This window comes from Parasteatoda tepidariorum, chromosome 2 (genome assembly GCF_982258835.1).
Source record: "Parasteatoda tepidariorum strain Cologne lab strain chromosome 2, Ptep-v5.0, whole genome shotgun sequence".
Lineage (NCBI taxonomy): Eukaryota > Metazoa > Arthropoda > Arachnida > Araneae > Theridiidae > Parasteatoda > Parasteatoda tepidariorum.
In genome coordinates, this window is record NC_141756.1 from 10,774,786 (window position 1) to 10,795,103 (window position 20,318).

The 20,318-nt window shown below is 30.1% G+C and overlaps 1 protein-coding gene across 1 annotated transcript; it reads right to left on the reverse strand.

Moving 5' to 3' along the window:
* Positions 1 to 1,273: 1,273 nt before the first annotated feature.
* Pex12 (peroxisomal biogenesis factor 12) lies at positions 1,274 to 16,398 on the reverse strand. Its single transcript, XM_016061326.4, has 7 exons — positions 16,039 to 16,398; positions 15,861 to 15,969; positions 12,820 to 13,007; positions 10,458 to 10,678; positions 8,913 to 9,078; positions 5,911 to 5,990; positions 1,274 to 1,578 (listed from the first exon to the last, which is right to left on the reverse strand). The coding sequence occupies exons 1-7, from the start codon at positions 16,156 to 16,158 to the stop codon at positions 1,464 to 1,466; spliced, it is 999 nt and encodes a 332-aa protein (XP_015916812.3). The 5' UTR covers positions 16,159 to 16,398; the 3' UTR covers positions 1,274 to 1,463.
* Positions 16,399 to 20,318: the final 3,920 nt, after the last annotated feature.

Consider the following 20,318-nt stretch of genomic DNA (forward strand, 5'->3'; position numbering starts at 1 on the left):
ATGACAATGCAATATACACTCAATGATTGTAAATAACCAATATTTAAGGCCAGGCTAGCCTGGTTGGTGGGGTGCGGGATTCACTTTCGTGAGAACAGGAGTTCGAATCCAGCCGGCCGAGGACCCCCCTTGTAGTAAATGGTGACTGGTTTCACATTAAATCTGTTGAGACACAAAGTCCTCCTTGTTCAAATAACAAATTATACCTCTGGGGGTACTAAATTCTAGATCGTTTTCCGGTTCAGGTCAAAATTACGATCTGTGAAGGAATGAGGTGATGTATGAATGGGTCTTCCCTATAAACGAGTATGGAGTATTGGTGTGGCAGAAACTCAATTCTTGGCCACAGATGGCACCACTGAAAAACAAGAACAATCGCACTCTTTGCCTTAATGGCCTACGGCAACAACAATCCACATTTCGCAATTTTTTCGACTATGGATTATGCCCCAAACCTCATAGATGGTCTTGTCACTGTTTCTTCATCCATAACGAATTCAAGATATTTCATGTTTCCTGAGAGGTGACAAAGGAAATAGTGGTTTGAATAGTTTTTTTTTTTTTTGTTGAGACTTTTGCAATCGAATAACTCGTTGTCATGGGAAACATTTTCAGTTAAAGCAAAAAAAGTCCAAGACCCGTTTTTGGAGTGATTTTCTGGGAATTAAAAAGGAGACAAAAGTTCGTTCGCTCTGCTGGAATGGACGGTTCTGTTTGAATGTTCAGATGGGCGTTAAAATAACATTAAGTCGTTATTATGGAAAGGTCGCACTAATGAGGAGAATGGTACCAAAGAACACAGAATAATGTGTAAAACCATCTGATAATCTATTTCTTAAATATTTATTGTAGAGCGCAATTTATTTTATGAAATATTTTTAAAAATATGTACATGCATATGTTACTGTGAATGAAAGAAATTGGTTGTTGACAATAACATAGTGGCTTTGGTAAATGTCTATAAAAGACTCGGGGTGTAAGGGAGAGTCTAAGACTAAGGGAGAGTCTAACTTATTTTTAAAAAAAAAATCTTTAAAAATAATGGAATTTTTAACATAATCAAATAGCCCCAAATAGCATTTACAACCTCCCAACTATACCACTTAAGTAATAGGTTTCGCAGCTGTTTCCATAATAATAATGCATAAATGTATTTCATTTTAGATTATAAAAGAAAAAAATTATTTCAAAATTCGAAGGTTTCACTCACGTGTCACAAACATGGGACTAGGTGCATGGTTTTGTTTCTTTCTCAATAAATACAAGACTCCAGTTTTTTTTCACTAATTTTTTTAATAAATAATAAACCTTTTTTGGCAGTAATTGCATCAGTTTGTTTCAATCTATAGTACAACATTTAAAATAAACATCCACTATGTACAAGACACATAAACTTAAAAAAAAAATTAAAAACAAGAATAAATAACAGATACACTGTTCTAAGTCATACATAAATGTATATATCATTCCTGATGATACAGTTTAATAAGTTGATTCAGTGAGGATTTATAACCAGTGATTGGGCATTCACGATTGACTTCCACATACTTGAATATACAAGGATAGCAGAAAACAAATCTACAAAAAAGAAAGATTTACCAATTATACAATAATTTTGTATATTTGCATTAACATGTGCAATTTAAAAAACAGTCATTACTTAATTATGGATAAACAGCATGACAATGATTGAGCTATATAAAATCATATTATAAAATTATGCATAGCAGAGTATATCACTATACTCTGTTATGCATAATATTTCTATAAACAAGCTGCTATGCTTGTCTATAGAAAGAACTCCCCTCACCATGTCGTCTAAGGCTGGCTGCAAGGGAAACAAGAAATAGCGCATTTCAAAGTGGGGAGCTTCTTTTTCCCCTGATCCCCTTTCTGAGTCAAAACCTGTCTTAAATATTGACCCACTACTTGAAATTGTTAAACCTCCTAACTATATTAACCACCACCACTCCAAACGAATGGCTAGGGGAGTTTTTTACAGAGACAAACTACACAAGTGTCTGCACACTGACACTCGCATTCTCCTATGCATAATGTTTAGCTGAATTTAAAATCTTTCGTTTATCAGTAACAAGTAAATGTGGTTTAAATGTTTCAGCAGGTTTTAATGGTGAGTGGGATTTTTATTTATTTTTTCAGCAGTCATCGTGAAGCTTGAAATGTTCAGATTTTATCTGAAATTAAATTCTTTCCTCCTTGCTTGCATTAATCTTCGATGCAAAGTAATTTTGAACTATGAGACGTTACTCAAATTTAGATAAATCATGATAGATTTTTTTGCACTCATCATTAGTGAAAATAATGCAAGATAAGTAGCAGAATCAACAAAGGTTTGCTTATTAAACATCCATTTCAGCAAAAATAGTAGTATATATATATTTCTTTTTAAGAAAATGAAACAAACCAACAAGGATGTGTTTGATTCTACTAAAAAATAAGCCTCAATTAGAAATTTTTAAAATAATTTTATTAAGAATACATGATCCCAGACCTGGTAACTTTGTAAAAAGGATTTCAGGAGATATTATTAAAAACATCAGGAGTTTTGGGAGTCTTTTCAGGAGTGTAACTCGGAACAAATTTATTCATATTTTTGTGCATAAATTTAAAGATACATTACTTTAGAAGGGTATAATTAATAGAAAAATATTGAAAATGGAAAATTAATACTAGTTACTGAACAATATATAGACCATCTTAGATTATTAAATCATGATTAAAATTAACTATATTATTCACTTTTTTAATGATTTTAAAAAAAGTATAATTATTTTTTAAACTTACATTATGCAATGAGATTACTATGAAAGAATTGTAGACAAAATAATTATAAAGCAAATGAAAAATGAATTTTAATAAAACGAACACTTTCCTCGTTATATTGTTATCATTATACATAATTATATCAAAGACTTAAACTTTTTCGCCAGTTAAAGAAACATAAGTAGCTTTTTTAGCTTTTATTAAGTCTTGTTCAGTTAACACTGCATCATAGCAGCATGTTTCGGAACTTTTGCACTTCTCTATTAGCAGTGCCTCCAAGGTTGGCAAAGCCAAGCTGGACCTACTATCAGTTAAATTTTTTTTAACTATAGAAAACACCCGTTCACAAGCAGCATTGCTGTGAGGCAAAATGAGTATGGTCAGCATTATTGATGGCAATGCTTCATATTTCCTAGCACCATTCATATCCACTAAACCCGATATAAGAGTCCAAGCTGTGTCACATCGTTCGGCTGATAAAATCTCTTCATTTAGTTTGTCCATTTGGTATAAAGCAAACTCTTGCTCAATTTGACTCCGTTTTTCCTCTGAAACAAGAAACAGAGACAAAAAATAGTCCAAAGAAGCAAATTTAGCTTCATGTCGAATGGTTATATCAGCCACTTCACAGTGCTTGTAAACTTCAGTGGTCAGGGGAAATTTTTTTAAAATATAAGAGAGTGCTTCGGTATAAAATTTTCTGATTGACGAATAAAACTGCCTCATTTCTTCTGAAGAAAGGTCTGAATCTTTTATGTATTGTCTTGTCTTGCCACCTATCACAAGTTCAGAATCATCTTTTTGGTTCTTTGATTTATTAAAATTGACTTCAAAAACAGAACTTGCATTTGCTATGCATGCTGGTTTTATGAATCGAGACAAAATATTGCTAAATAAATTCATAAGTTCTCTCTGAAATCTATGAATCAATGGAGCTTGCTGCTGCATCATCGTATTGCACGATTCAAACAATGGGATGACTGACTGTAAAAAGAAAAGGTAGAGTTGAGTCGATTTATCCTCAAAAATAGTCTTCAATTTTTTAAAAGTTTCCGAAGAGCCCTTCTCTTCCTCACAAAAAAAGATTTTTAAGGCATCCCATTTCTCTAAAAATCGATCAATGGTTTTGCCCATTGATAGCCACCTTGTAGCCCCATACTTAAGAACCTTGCTGTTTTCAAGATTACATAGTTCTTCACAGAATTTTAAAAGCTGGATTCTCTTTGAACTCTTCTTCAAATAGTAGAACACATCTATCAAAAAACTTTCTACATCAAAACTGATTTTTTTTGTAGCATGTTTAGCAGCTAAATGGATTAAGTGGCAAGCACAACCATGAATGATGACATTAGGATTCTTTTTCTTTATAAATGACCCCACTCCTTTATGTTGTCCAAGCATAACTGAAGCATTGTCTGCACAAAAGGCGATGTAGTGTTCCCAGGGAACACTATTTTTTGACAACACACTATCAAGGAGCATGAAAATGTTTTCCCCGGTACCATCCTTATCCAATTTTGGAAGAGAGAAAAGGGTAGTCTTAATTCTACCGTTGGTATCATCAAAGAATGTTACCACCAGAGGAAAAAGCTTATCGCCAGACGAATTGCTCCCGTCTGTCGCTAGAGAAAACTTTCCATTCCTCATTATGGAGCACAAATTATTTTGAGTAGTTTCTGCAAGACTTTTGCAGATTTCTGTCGTTTTTTTCCTAGCGCATTTGAATTTGGCCGCTATGTTAGAGTCCGGGAACATTCTTTTAAATAACTGGCCTACGTGGTCCGCAACAGATAGAGGTAAATTATGCTGAACTATGAAATTGGTGAAGAGAGTTTCTGCTTTAATGACACTTTGGCTCTCTTTTGAGGAACTAGAGAACATATCTCTAATACTTTTACTGGAGGAAGAAGCGGCACCATTCGCTCGATGGCGCGATCCCTCCACATGCCGTAAACAGTCATTCCGACCTCCATGAGCGATAGAAAAATCGCATTTGCAAATATTACAGTATACATGATTCATAGATTTAGTCGAGCGAGAAAAAACTGGCCATTCGACAGAATATTCTTTTCTATACATCTGTGAATGTTTTTTGGAAGCCATGATCTTATCTTCAAACAGTAACTAACTTCAACTAAGCCTAGCGTCGGCAGCAGAAAAAAGTAAACACGACAGGCTCGCACCACAGTTTTAATGTAACTGTGGTGCGAGCGTTGGTGCGTCATTCGACCAGTTGAGCGAGTAATGGTGACGTCATTCGACCAGTTCTAGCTCTGCAGGTTCGGTGACGTCAGCACTATACCACAAGAGCGCGGGGAAAAGAAACACCGTTCTCGATTGGGAGAAGGAGCTGACGTGAAAGGGGCGGGGAATAGGATTACGTGACGTCATCTTAAGAAAAATGTGAAAATTAGCTACTGGGTTTACTTTCCGGGTAAAATGTATATCTTTGCGGAGTGCCCGGAGTACACTGGAATTTCCGGAGATGCTCCGGAAATTCCGGGGTTGTTAGCGGGTATGTGATCCCCGAACTATTCTTTCAAACTATCGTAAGAATGGAAAAAATATTAATTTTAAAGAAAGGTATTATGTTTACGTCGTCCTAGCGATGCACAATGGACTATTGGCGACGGTCTAAGAAACATCCCTGAAGATTGTCTGAAGACATGAAATCACAATTTTGATTCTCTGCATAGGGGATGGCTCCTCCACTGGTTCAACGACCTGGGTGCAAAGTCGAGCACTTTACAGTAGAACAGTTTAACAAGGACCAAAATCGTGCACCCTCGATTCCGTCATAGCCTGATCAAAGTGGTCACCCACCCGCTTACTGACCACAGCCAGTGATACTTGACTTTGGTGCTCTACAGGGCACCATGTCTTTATGATCAGTTCACTGAAGGACAATTAATTTTAAGAAAAACAAAATAAGATAGAGATCAATGTATGATTGTAGCAAGCTGCGTAAAAATAAAAATTTAAGCAAAATATGATTTTTAAAATTCTTTCAAAGTTATAGCAGCATTGCTCAAGAAGTTTCTATTACAAATAGATGATAATAAATATTTAAACTACATAAAACGTTAACTTATAAATATGACAAAAATCAAAAATAAAACAACATACCCACTGCTAGCCAATGCGGTATCATTAGACCTGCTCTTTTTGCATATAAAACAAATATCTACAGGAATATCACAGGGCCACTGAAATACAAGAAACAGATGTTTAATAATGACAAAAACAATCTTTACAATAAAGAGTTTTAACATCTGCAAAAAAAATATTAAAAGAAAATCTATTTCGGCAACTAGTCTGGCCACAGTCAAAACTTTTTACAATTTTGGAAGGAAATTTTTCTTTATTATTAGAAGTTTCATGCTATACCATTTTAATTTTGATTAAATAAATTTGATTTACAATGATTGTGACTACCTCCATGAGCAGTGAAGGCGCAGGGGATAGAGCGTTTGCATTCTAATGAGGTGAAGCGGGTTCGAATCCCAGCGATGACAGGTCGATACAAATTCCGCATCTGGCTTGCACCAACCACAGAGTTGACGTAAAATATACTCAAAGGGGTCATGGGATAGAGTCCCCTAGTCGCTAAGCTAACCGTGGGAGGTTTTCCTCTCCAAGTAATGCAAATGCGGATACGTTTCATCAAAAAAGTCCTCCACGAAGGCAAATTTCTCCCAATGCTTGATCCAGGAACTTCCTTGTCTTCTATATTTGGTTCGAAACTACAAGGCGACGCAGATGAACATCAGTAGTCATAAACCCAAAACTAGGGCTGGTTGTTCAATGACGATTATGAATCATAAATACCTCTAAACATAAGCGATTTAAACAAATATATAAGACTTGAGGACTGTTTGATGAAACTTTTAAGTGATGGTAAATTTAAACAAACTAAACTTAACTGTTATTTCCCCACTACCTAAAATATTGTGGGAAGCTTAGGATTTCTGGGATGGCCTCAATAAAGAAATTTGAAAAGAGAGCTGTATTTTTAGGAAATATCAACCCTTGACTGTAATTTACAGAGGTGTCGGGAAAGTATATACCATTTTAGAAAAACTCATGAAACAAATGCTTTTTCAAAACAAGATTTAATATTACATGATATTTCAAAACTATTTTTCCACATAGTTCAGACATTTGATATAGAGAGAAATAAACTTGTCTATAATACCATTTTTTAAAAAATAAATAAATAAAAATGGCATCAGTAGAGTCAGCCACTTCCTAAGATCTGAATGTGAGCTAACATTTGATAACCATGGAAATGCATCAAAAACCATTCTTATTGTGAACTGCCTGTCTTCATTCTCTGAATTTTTTAAACAAACCCTCACAGACAACTAAAAGTTGTCAACACTATATTTCATTTGCTACATTAAATGTCATCAGCATGAATTCAATAATATTTAGAATGATATTTACCTGCAAATATATTTATCCCTTATACAATGGTTTTCACTAATAATATGATCACTTCCCAATAACAATTATCATCCCTTTCTAATGTTATTCTTGGTTATTATTATGCTTTTGATTATTATTTAAAATTTAAAAATTATCACTAAAAGTGGTTTTCCTTTATTATCAGGGTCCGCACGCTGATCATTCGCCACTTCACCAAATGCGATCCTCAAAATTACGTCAAAATGAATTTTTCTAAGCAAAACAATATTTTTTATTCGACTACAATAATTTTCGGTAGATGTGCTGCATAACCAATTAGAATTGGGTAAAAATAATACAAGCCTGAAACAAATTACCGTAAAATAGGTTTTATGCGAGAAAAATTAATCAAAAATTTTTTTTTAAGATTTGCATTTGGCGAAAAATTTTGATATTTCTGTATTTACTGGATAATAATTTTAAATCATTTGTGTCGGCCCCGATTATATTATAGAGAAATCATGAGATATTACATAATTATGCAACATTTTATGATAAAGGTACAATTTTATAGCTTTTAAACAGTACATAAGTTATATTTACTTTAGTAATATATTTTATATAAAACTCAAGTGTTCAGTTAACATATGATTACAAAATAACAATTTAAAATTCTCAAAGATTATTAGGAGTTTACTTTTCCCACTGTTGCTACATAATCTTTTTTTTAAAAATAAGAAAAAAAAAATATTTATAAGAAGTTCCATAGTAACCAAAAATTATATAAAAATGTAAGAAACAATATTGTGGACAAAGATGTAAATGGATCGAAAAGGATTTGGTTTTAAATTTTATCTCAATAAAATCAGAAACTAAATCTGTATAACAGGGTTGCCACAAAAAAAAATTAGCAATATAGTTGCTTTTAGCTGCCTAAAGCATGAAAATAGTTGCCTGAATAAGAACAATAATATGACTAAAATTTTACTAAATGACTTCATTGTCATAGACCATGATCCATTCAGTCAAGTTGGTGGCAAATATGATAATTTTTATACAAAAAAAATTAGTATATTTGCAGAAAATTAAATACTTTTAATCACTAGAAATCATTCAAAGAAAATATTTTTTTCATTAAAAAAAACTTACTTTTTCTAAAAAACTTTCAGTTTAACCTATAATTGATTTAGTTAATATATATATTGTGAAAAGTGATCATTCAAATACGAAATTCACGCATCATAATATCGTATTAAAAACTGCTTTTTTTAAAATCATGCAGAATTTCATAGCAATAACCGTTGCAAAAGCGATTGAGAAACAAAATAGATTCACAATGGAATCCGAGCAAATTAAGCGCGTCAAAAAGTGATGACTCAAATTTGCAATTCAACATTTTCTTATTTTTTAAGAAGAAAAAAATCATTATGTTCAGAAGCTACCATGGGGTGCAGGTTGTCAAGCTAAAAAAGCATTTAAGCTAAAAAAACATCACTAAGAGCACAGAAAAGTCTCCCAATAGTTGCTTTTTTAGCTTTTCAGGCAAAAATAAGTTGCCATGGTCGCCTGATGTCGAAAATAGTTGCAAATAGTCGCATTTTAATCGTCTGTAGCAACCCTGTATATTACACAAATATTTTTCTTTTGTTGATAAAAATTAACATAAATGAAAGAGCTGAAAAAGGATTAAAAATATAATTAAGGTTTGAATGGTAACTTACTTTCTTAGGAGGTGGAGGCACAGGGAGAGGGGTGAGGTTTGTAGTATTGCCCTCTCGACTGTACCACCAGTTCAAAAACTGTGTGAGGAATGATCCAACAGATATAGAAAGAGTGATACCACCAATGAAAACATTAACTAGATTCCAAATGGTGTTCGAAAGCTTCCTGAAAAGAAATATTTCAATAAAGTTATATACATTACAATACTATCTAAAATGTACGTATGTTTATATATATATATATATATATTACATTACTATGTAATAAAATTAGTGGAAAACCCCTGATTGTTTTGAGCTTTTTTTCAAAAAGTACAAAAACTACTTAAAAAATAGCATGAAAGTTTTTACATTAATATTTAAATCAGATTTTTTTCATTAGTTGCCAAATGCAATTTATAACAAATTTATGAAAAAATAACTAAAAAAATTTTTTTGCGTGTGTGTAGTACAAATTAATTACTTTAAATACTCATTATTTTGCATATTTTAAATTTTTTTTCAAATTTCTAAACAATAATTTTGTAATTAATCTTAAATTGCCTCAAAAATTTTATTTAATTTTACTGAATATTTTTAAAACTATAGCAAAAATTATTGAGACAAAAAAATAAGTTTTTTTATAAAAATGTTCACAACTCCATAACTATTAAAGCAGGATTTGCAAAATTTTATGCAGTTATCGCAAATAACAACCAAATTAATTTATAAAAATTGCAAGATTATATTGCTTGATTTTCTAGCCTAGAGTGTTCAAAAATACTTGTTTTCTTTCATAATTAATTGTCAGTCTCTCACACCTCTGAAAGCTTTAAACTTTATTGCAAAGTGTGAAAAATTGCCTGAACTAACAATTTCTAGTTACAAAATAATCCTCTAAATATTTCATAAAAATAAAAAAAAACTGAAAGAGTTTTTTTTCATAATTGTTGGGTGGTGTATAATAAGTAAAACTAAAATTAGAAACCTAAACTTTTGATAGATTTCATTAATAAATTATTCGGCATACAATTTACAAGTTGTGAATTCCCCTCGTATTTTAACAGATCAGAATCCGTAAATAAGTAGTTATTCAGTGAAAGTTCATCATAAATCCCAATTAATCTTTTGCATGACTTAACTTTAATATTTAGTTGTTTTTTTTTTTAACCATTCAAGCTGCATATTAGTCCATTTTTAAACATAATATGTATTCCAATCATTAGGTCAAAAGTTAATGCATTTTTTTTTTCATTGTACATTTTTAAACTCTTAATAAGAAAAAAAAATTTATTTAAAAAACTTGTTTCGATTTTATGAATATTAAGCTATAAATTTTGAATAAGTAATAAAATATTTAATCAAGTGCCTTGATAAAAGAAAGAAAAGAAAATCTCTAATTATCTCTAAACAAAAATTTTGAAAAAAAAAAATCTGTTGTAGGAATCAAAAAGGATTTCACCCTTTTAGCCAAATTTGACCACTATCTAATATTCAAAAGCAGAATATCAATTTGCTAATGTGCACAGTAAGCAAAAAAAAGTTCAAATAAATTGCTGGTCATACTTATGTTGTTCTTTTGGAATGTGTTGCTTCCATGCATCATCAGACAAATCAATCATTGTGAGATGCGTTAGTGTTGTTGAGGTCAAATGCATGAGTGGTGAATGGTAACTTGATTTTCCCAAAGCATACGCCAAGTAGTAGCAAAGAACTGACGTCTCGGAAAGAAAATGGTACACAGGATACACTTTCAGATACAGAAGAGCCAATTTATTTTTAGTTCCCTAGTAAATTAGTAGAAGATTAAATTCTTTAAGAAGACAGTCAAACATGCATAAGAAGTACTGGAAAGAAAGCCTTAAACCTTTTGTGATATAAAAATTGCAATATAATATTTTAGTACAAATAATACCCGTGTTGCTTTAAAAATTAAAAAGCATTTCCATATTTACTTTAGATAACATTTAATTCAAACTCAAACGTCATATAATTTTTGATTTTTCATTTGAATTTATAATTCGCTGAAATCTTTTTATTTGATCATTTAACTCATCTAATATATCTCTGAATGATATAGACTTTATTAATGTTTCTGATCTTTCCCAATTATAATGTTATGCAGGAATATTGTTTACAGTAACTACTTTCATAACTATTAGTATACTTTAGATTTATTAAATTAGCATTCTTCGTTTGAATTTATATTTTGCTGAAGCCTTTCTGTTTGATCATTTAACTTATCTAATAAATCTCTCAGTGATAGAGACTTAATTAATATTTCTAATATTTCCCAATCACCATGTAATACTGCAATATTGTTTACAGTAACAGCTTTCTCATAAGTACCAGTATATCTTAGATTTATTAAATTAGCAAGTTTCATTCGATGTCATGAGCAGATCATATTTTAACACAGATAAATAAAAGGATACATAACTTCTTGGTATCAATATAAGTATGAAAGTAAAAAGAATAGGCATTACAACTTGTCTTATCAACTTGGTTATGGTGTCATTCAAATTTGTCAGCATAAATAATTTGTAGGAAATAATATACCTCATTAGTCTATATAGTAGTCTTTATGTTTTTCCCACTTTTGTTAAGAAAATCAAAAGTGGTAGCTTAAGTTCACCTTGTGAGTGGGGAAAATTTTTAGGTTTCTAGATTGTAGATGAATAATTTTTTTTTAAACAACTAACGTATAACCCTAATTGTTTAGAAAGTTATTGACAAGACTAGTTCTGTGACACGGAAACTAGCCTAGGAAACTAACTAAAGAAAGCATAATTTTTAAATTCATACCTGTATGAAAGTTGAGTCTGAATTTCAAGTGCTTTTTTGCAATTCTTTTTCTTTAAATAATAAATATTTATTCATTGTGGTAGAAAAAATAATCATTCTTGCAATTTTCATTTTATAAGACTCAATCAAAGTTAATTCCCTTGATGACAAAAGACAATAAAAAACGAATAAATAAAAAACAAGAGAGAAATTAAATGTTGTCAGATATTACATCTTAAAAATTATACAAAATTTTTTAAAAATAAATAGATTGAAGAGAAATAAGAACTGTTTTCAATGCTTACTGTTATATGATATGAGGTTATTGTTACATATTATTAACAAATAAAATTAATTCTTGTATCACAGTTTCTGCATTTCTAAGTTTAAATTTTTATTTTTAAGTACAGTTCATTAATTTTCAAATCCAAGTATCCTTCTATTTTTTTTTTGTTAACACTGAGATATTAATAAAATGCACTAATAAAATCAAAGTGATTTTACCGCTGACAAATTATTGATAGAGACATCATAAATATTGACCTCTGATAAATTATGTAAGATATTTTAAATTCAAATGTTAAAATTTCTTAGTAAGTCATTCTATAAAAAAAAATTTATAATTTTTATGGACTTTTATAAAATAGAGAAAAACAGTTTATGTTCAGTTGATTCTGAGAAAAAATGAACTTGCCATCGAAAGCAACTGTTTACCATAATGCAGTCCCATCTTCACTGAGTAATAATTCTCCGAGAAGTGAGGGTACTGATTTTCCAAAATTCCGTCCTCAGAGTGCAACAGATGGCACTCGAATTAAATTTTTGGAACAAATAGACATAAACGGTTCCTCCTCCTTGATATTCAATGATGGAGGTTTGTGAGTTACCATTTGAACTGGTGAGTGCAATGAACAAAGGACGGAGCCGCCTAGTCGTGAAAAATACATATTTGTCTTCTGGCAGAAAAATGTCAGATTCATTATCATAAGAAGATATGATTTCATAAAAATGATGAAAAGGAACACTTTTAATATGCTGAGGAATGGGATTCAGATATTAGAAGTTTTGTGTAATGGAGCATTGGAAAATCAGAGAACTCTAATGAAATGTAGTAGAAGGAAAAGAATGAAGAGAGAAGACTCACTTTTGAAGCGAGGCTTCCACGGGAATGATCATCACGCATATTCTTATAGACTTCTTCCAGTTGCCTTTGCAAGTAAGGATAAACTACAGCACATATTACCCACAATGCCACTTTTCTCCTTGAAACATTCAGGGAACGGGGATCTGGGATTCTTTTTAAGCTGTAAAAGGTCTCAGTGAATAATCCTCCTACAGAAGAATAAGAATGATTAGTATGATATTAATAGCAATTGCATCAAAATTAAAATATTAGACTAAAAAGAAATGAACAGGAAAACTGCTTTTGTACAAGTGCTTGGTTGAAATAAGCTTATTTATAAAGTTTGAAAGATATAACAGTAAAAAATGAATAACAGACTGCATAAGCATATTTTATTTTAAATATAAGAGCTAGAAAATTAAATCATTAATATAGGTATACTTTAACCTTTTGTAGTCTTATATTAGACTGAGTCTGACTTCATAAATCAGCCATTCAGTAGTGTCTGACACAGGACTGTGTCACTTTAATTTGCAATGTAAAATGAGTCATATAGTTATTTACTATTTCTGTTTTAGTTAAAATGAACCTTTTTCATTGAGAAAATAATCCGACCAGGAGAGAAAATCATTTTTCAATTATTTTATTAAGCTTCCTTCACCCATTTTTTGGGTAGTTTTTAATCTTCTTTTTTGTGGAAAATTAGATAGTCAATGTGGCGTTAGGTATGTATTTGTGTGTACGGTGATAAATGTGATGCAATGATTTGGAGAGTGGGATAAGCAAAGGTTTGGACTTTATAGTTTCACACCTTTTTCATTTATTTTTCTTTCAGATTTAACTGTAATTGCATGGAATAAATTTATGTCACTACACTAATGCTTCTTTTAAGGTAAAATAATTGCCCATATTGATTAGTATTGGGTTTTCATATTAACTTTGACACAATTCTTCATATGTTTACTTTAAGTCCCCTCGGAATTCACTGAGCCAAGGTAAAAGATTTCTTTAAAATATCTATGTACATTGTCTAGATAAAACGAAAACGCTTAAATTAATTTTGAGGTGATGCACAAAATCTTAGTATGTGGATAATGTTTTATAATTGAGGTATCTTGATCTGAACAGTGCATGGGAATGTTGAATTTGCTGGTTTATGAAAGACTTGTTGCATTTGAAAAGATGCCAGTGGAATCAATTTTTAAAAAAAAAGCATTCATTATTGCAGTTCGTCTGCTAAAAGGATAATTTAAGAGAGGCATGATTTTAAGGTATTTTGATGGAACGAAGTAGGATACATGTCTTATAAGTGAGTAACTTCACTGTGTTTATACTTTAAATGTTTACTACTGTTTTTTTATGATATGCATTCATAGTATCGTTAAATAATAGAGTTGCATAAATATATGGCATTATTTTTATGAAACTAGCAGCAGAGTGGTAACAAAACATGGTTCACATTGTAAAATAATAGTCTTGAGTCTGTACTATGTTTTAATGAAATTTGCAGTAGAATGGTAATATTAATTAACATTTAATATAGATCTGCTATTTTTTAATTTTTGAAGTGAATATTTATTGTTTAATAATGGTGTTTTATGCATTTATTGTTATTTTTTGATGAAATTTACAGCAGAGTGATAATTAAATAGTTGCCTATGGTTGATATAGATTTGCTGATTTCTTATTTATGAAAAACGTATTTTGCGTAAAAAAATGACATTAATGAGAGTGAACTTATTAATCTAACCCTATTAAATTATAGGGATTCAATATTTGATTTTGCTTTCAATATGTGACAAAAGTTAATGAAAATGCACCAAAACAAGACAAAAATCTGAAATTATCATGCGCAAGCCATGAGTCAATTATATTTTTTTAATATTTTTGCAATTACAAAAGAAAAATAGTAAAAAATAAAGTTTAAAAAAATAAAATGGCTTGTTAAATTGCTTTTTTTTCTTCAGATTTATACAGATTATGGAAATATATTTCTATGAAGGAGAGGAAGCTTATTGCAAGTGGCAGCAGATCTTTGGTGCCTTGGTAATTGGGGTTAGTGTATATTGATATCAATATGGGAATATTCCCAAATTACTTATCAATTATTATTATCATATAATTCTCAAAATATATACTGTAGGTTTTTCTAAATTAAATTCTACAAAGACTAGCTTTTTAATGGGGATTTTTAAGTCATGTCAACTATAATCGCCAAGGCTCGAAATAACATTAAAGGTGCAATATTTTTTAAAATCAAAAACACGAGGCTACAAACTATACCCTTCAAGGAGGTCCCCTACTGTGATTTTTTTCAGATTTTTTGTAGGCTTCTACCCGAAAGTTGTGAAGATTTATTAATTATTTCGTCATAGAAAGGATTAAGGAATTTTTTCTTTTTTTAAACTAAAAATGCAGATGCTGAAATATTAATTAAACAAAGACTTTTAAAAATTCCGATGAACTAAACCATATCTCTGTATCAGTAACCGAGACAAAATGGTTGCCAAGGTTTGCAATAGTACATCCATCAAGAACGGAAAAATATGCATCAAAACTGGGTATTCAAAGGGTCATTTTACTAGCCACCTCAGGTCTAGTCACTTGTTTAAATTTCACGTACAAGAACCAGGCAGTTTAATTTGATGCAAAAAGGTTACAATATAAAAATATCCCCGTCACTTATTAAATTATTGCAACATTCCAAAATAGTATATTACAGCTGAAAAGCCAACTTTATGTCTTCATAACTCAATTCAAATGGAATATCAACTCAATTGGAAAGAAAAATATCATCAAAACAAAACACGCTGGAATAAATACAAATTGAGTAATTTTTCCCCAACTGCACACTAAATCAAATAAACTCGTCTTACCAGACATATCAACAACCATTAAAATTTATTTGTAAAGCTAATAAAATAGTGTGCATGACTATTTCGCATTTATAACAGTTTAATCATTAAGTTTCATATTTAATCAATTAAGTATTTTGGATTCATTACTAACATTTGATTTGTAAAAATTAAAGAAATGATTTAAGTAAAATGACAAAAACTAACCTTTTAACCGAAGATGGAGATATTGAAATATTGAATCAACTAAGACGTATAATTCATCGAAGTTCCGATAAATTAAGCCATATCTCATAGGGTTGTTTTCTGCTAACACCTATAAAAAGAATATAAATCAAACAGAAAAAAATCTGCAATATATCTTTTTAGAAAAAACTGTTTTTACCTTAAAGAGATGTAGAAAAGCAGCTCTCAGAGATGATGCTAAATTATCATGGCCAATTATTTCAAAAATTGAAGGTTTCGAAAAATTCGATATAACATGATGGATACCGTACTCAGCCATTGTAATATTAATTGAGTTATGAAGAATGACAGGCAATCATAATTAAATATAATACAGAGAATATAGTTTTACTATAAAACTTGTCTAATACACCGTGGAAAAATTGTCCCAAACTTAATATTTCGTCTGCTTATTTACATCAAGCATATTGCCAACTAGAAATAATTAATTTTGAAACGCCAACTCAGCACAGCACTATGTAGTGAGTTGTTTCAATTTAACTGTAAACTTATAAGGTATAACAATCTGGCAATGAATGAATGATTACGCTATACTGATTTAGTTAATAGGGATTCATAAGCGGAAATGTTGTGTTTCTCTTAAAAGTGGCAACGAAAAACAAGGTTTGCTGTAATTCGGAGGTTTATCACTCGACTCGCGTCAAATTAAAGAATGTTAAAATCAATATTTGTTGCTCAGTCGAATAAATGCTTGCATACAATTCTAGTATTCTTTTATTTATAGTTCTATTCAGTGTTTTGGTAAGCCCTCAATTTAAATATTTTTATGTAACAAATTGCAATATTATGAGTAACATTTTACAATTATTTCTAAAATATATAACGAAAATATAAACGTAAAATGAATCAGTGAGTACACTTTTTTCATATTTGAAATATATAAAGTCCCCATTAGATTTTTCTGGAACCTACATATTTGGGTGTCATGAATTAATATGTGAGAGGGGTGAGAAAGTAAATAAGAAAGTAACATTTTTATCAAAACCTAAGGAATAGGGTTGGTATGATGATCTTCAAAACATCTTCAGTTAAAAAAAATTTAAGTGTATATTACTATAATTTTAAACTGCAATTAATAACGCGTCGGTACCATGTCAAAACTAAAGAGTTTGCTCAGCTACTCAGTCAATTGTCAGACACGTTCATATAGCACAATATTAACAAACTAAAAGATTTTATTAAAAAATTTTTTAAACTAAGTGTAATAATTTTCACTGGTCATTATTACTTCCATCAAATATTTTTTAGTATGGTAACGTAAATTTCTGTTACAATTGAAAAAAAAAGTTCAGATGTACAGTCCGCAAAAAAAAAAACGAATCACCCTGAATAACTTTCGTTCTAATGATCGGATTTTCACGAACTAAGTGTCAATCTTAATGGTTTCTGGGGGTGACCTCAAATATGTTAATTAATTAGTGCTAACTATTAATTAAGTTACGAAATCAGACACAAAAACGCACTTTCTCTGAATAAACATATATTTTTTCTTACATATTTGGAATCTAGACACTTGAATTAGGGGGGGTAGACAAAATTTTAAAAAAATTGGGTGGTAAATTGGGCCGCAATAAAGGTTTATATATTTGGCGATAGTCCAGAGAACCGCCAAAAAAAGTCGCCTGCGCAAATAAATATTTTAAGATAACCCATTGACTAATTCAAAAGAGGAGTGCTTAGTTTTACTAGGTTGCTACGCAACCAAGCTTTGATAGTAAAAAAATTGAAATAATGTTCAGTGATTGCTCGGAGAGGTTTAATTTACTGTTAATAGAAAATATCTCGAAGTTTCTTGGCAATAAACAATTTTAGGGGATTTTTGTCCAAAAAGCAAACAAAAAATTATTTTAATCTCCTTTGAAAAGTAAATTTGAATCGATTTATAAATTATTTATGGTAGTTTTTAGAATTTAAATACATGACTTTTTATCTGATATTATTCAGATTACACTGTTTTTACTATATTTATTCGAGGATTTTATACTAAAATCAAATGAACATAACTTATTATAGCAATATACAAAATTTTAGGGATAATCATTTTTACAGCTTTAATCGAGTCTTCTAGGCAAGAAAGTTTGAAGAAAAAATAAGTGCTTGAAAAATAAAATGTAGATTGTATAATAATTCTAACGCACATTCACAAGGTTTTCTATAATTTACGATATTTCTTTTTTCTATAACTCAAGGAATTACTGAATGCTTAGTGGCATTTTAAAAAGATTGAAATATGTTATGTTTAAGAATAAGATATTGAAATAATATGTTGCATATTGTAGAATTCATTGCTTAAAAAATCGCTTCATTCTACTAGATATTTAGGCTACATCGTTTTCTTTGGATAAAGATGATTAGCAAATAGCATCCTCATGTTTCGATACATTCTGAAACTTATACGTTCGCAAATTCCCCATAAAATGTCGCACAGCATATTCTTCATTTACGATAAGCTACATTTACCACCAAATACTGCTACTATGGTTATTTTTGTTTTCTTATATATATCTGATGCTCTCTTTTTAAACAGAGCTCGTAAGATCCTTAAGATACTGAAATGGGGGCACAAAAACCTAAAAGATAAAATATTTAATTTCATTAACTCAAAATATCTGGTGTCAAAATGTTAATTTTTAAGTTAAATATAACTTTTACAATATTGATGTTCTTACGTTTTTAAAGACCACACGAATCCTGATAAAATATTAAAATGCATATGTTTACTTTAACGAGTGTAAAATCCTTATCAAAATAATGATCAAGATCCAAATGTAAAGCAGTATAATTGACGATAAAAACTCAAATGGCTTCAAAACATATGAAGAGGGAAGTATAAGTCGACATGTTTCGAGATTTCAAATATAATCACCCATTCTCAAGACTTGTCAGGCTTGGATAACTTGTGACTTTTATTATTGGACGCTCAAAACATGTCTATTTTTATTATCATCTATTATTTTTTTAAATCAATGAAGTTTTTATATTTTCGATTCAGTTTCTTGGGATTATCCATTTAGTGACACAACATATTAAATTATTTCACTCGATATTAAAATAAGTTTTACACATGTTATAGGCACAGGTTCTTAGATTGAAAAAATAATAATTCACTACTTTGTAAAAAAATCAATGCAGTAAAAAAAAAAAAATTTTTTTTTTTTGCTGCAAGCCTTAACATTTTAATTTAAGGTCATAAAAAAATTCCGTTTACAATTGAAATTTCAAAAGTCGAATGTAAAAATGGAATGTCCCCTAATACCAGGAATCGAAATTAAATAGTTACAAGGACAACTTTTTTAAACAAGTTAGCGTTTCCGTCCAACTCGAAGTTGTTTGAAAAGGTATTTTTTATATATCGATTCCAAAGTTTATTCTACATATATTTCAGGGTATACTTTCGGAGTATTTCGATCGAGTTTAATTTTACACCCTTATTTGCTTAAAATTATTAAATAATTTACTTAAAATAAATTATTCAAGCTACATGATTTAATGCATTTATAGTATAATAATAAACGGAGCTTCCAACGCATATCCTTAACCTTAATACCGCTATCATTAAATAAATGGAATAAGCTTAGATAAATAATAAAAGTTAATTTTTCCCTCGTTTTAATTTTCAAGGAATAATATGTTTCGATCAAACAGATTTCATTCTGGAAATAGCAAAATTATTGAGTAGGATTGGAGCAATATCATTCTTATCCTCTTTTGACGAAATATAGGAAAAATTAGTTTTCACAGTTTCTGTAAAAAGTATGTTAGCCTACTTGCCACGTTTTTTTTAAAAAATATTTTTATTAAAATAAGTTCGGAAATTGTGTATTTCTTATAGCACTTTTTTTAAAAATCAGATGAATCTAAAATTGGCACAGCTTCGGAATCCTTACAAATTTCAATTTTTAGTATTTCCTGCTTAAAATAATAAGGCATTTTCCTGATAATAAATTATACTACAATAATATCTTGGAAATCATGCTAAAGTAAAAAATTAAACAAAATAGTTTAGTATATTATCAGAAAAAAAATCTACTTGGTATCATAAAGAGTAAAAGATGTAATGAAATAATTAGTGAATCACACGTGGTCAGATAATTAAAAATTTAATTTCACAACCAAGATAATAGGACGACATTTAAGATACTGAGATATTTTAAGACACTAAAAAAATTGGCTACGTATTCCACAGCTGTTCGGTATCTTTATCCTCTTTGTAGTGACTTATAAAACATCAACACTATTTTAGATAATCTAAGTTGAAGTCACAAAAAACAAAAAAAAAAGACAATCAATAATTTATATTCTTTTTTCAAAAAAAATAGTATGCTAAGTAAATAATCAGCTGTTTTGCCTTAAATAATTTTAAACAGCTGAATGTTTTTAATTTCTTAACAAGGTATTATTCTTAGCTAGCAGACAATA

Coding starts and splice junctions, on each gene's coding strand:
- Pex12 (XM_016061326.4), bottom strand. CDS start 16,158: ATGGCTGAGTACGGTATCCATCATGTTATATCGAATTTTTCGAAACCT. Junction 5,991..8,912: donor TGCCTCCACCTCCTAAGAAA/GTAAGTTACCAT, acceptor CTTGTATTTCAG/TGGCCCTGTGATATTCCTGT. Junction 1,579..5,910: donor ACCGCATTGGCTAGCAGTGG/GTATGTTGTTTT, acceptor TCTTTTTTGTAG/ATTTGTTTTCTGCTATCCTT.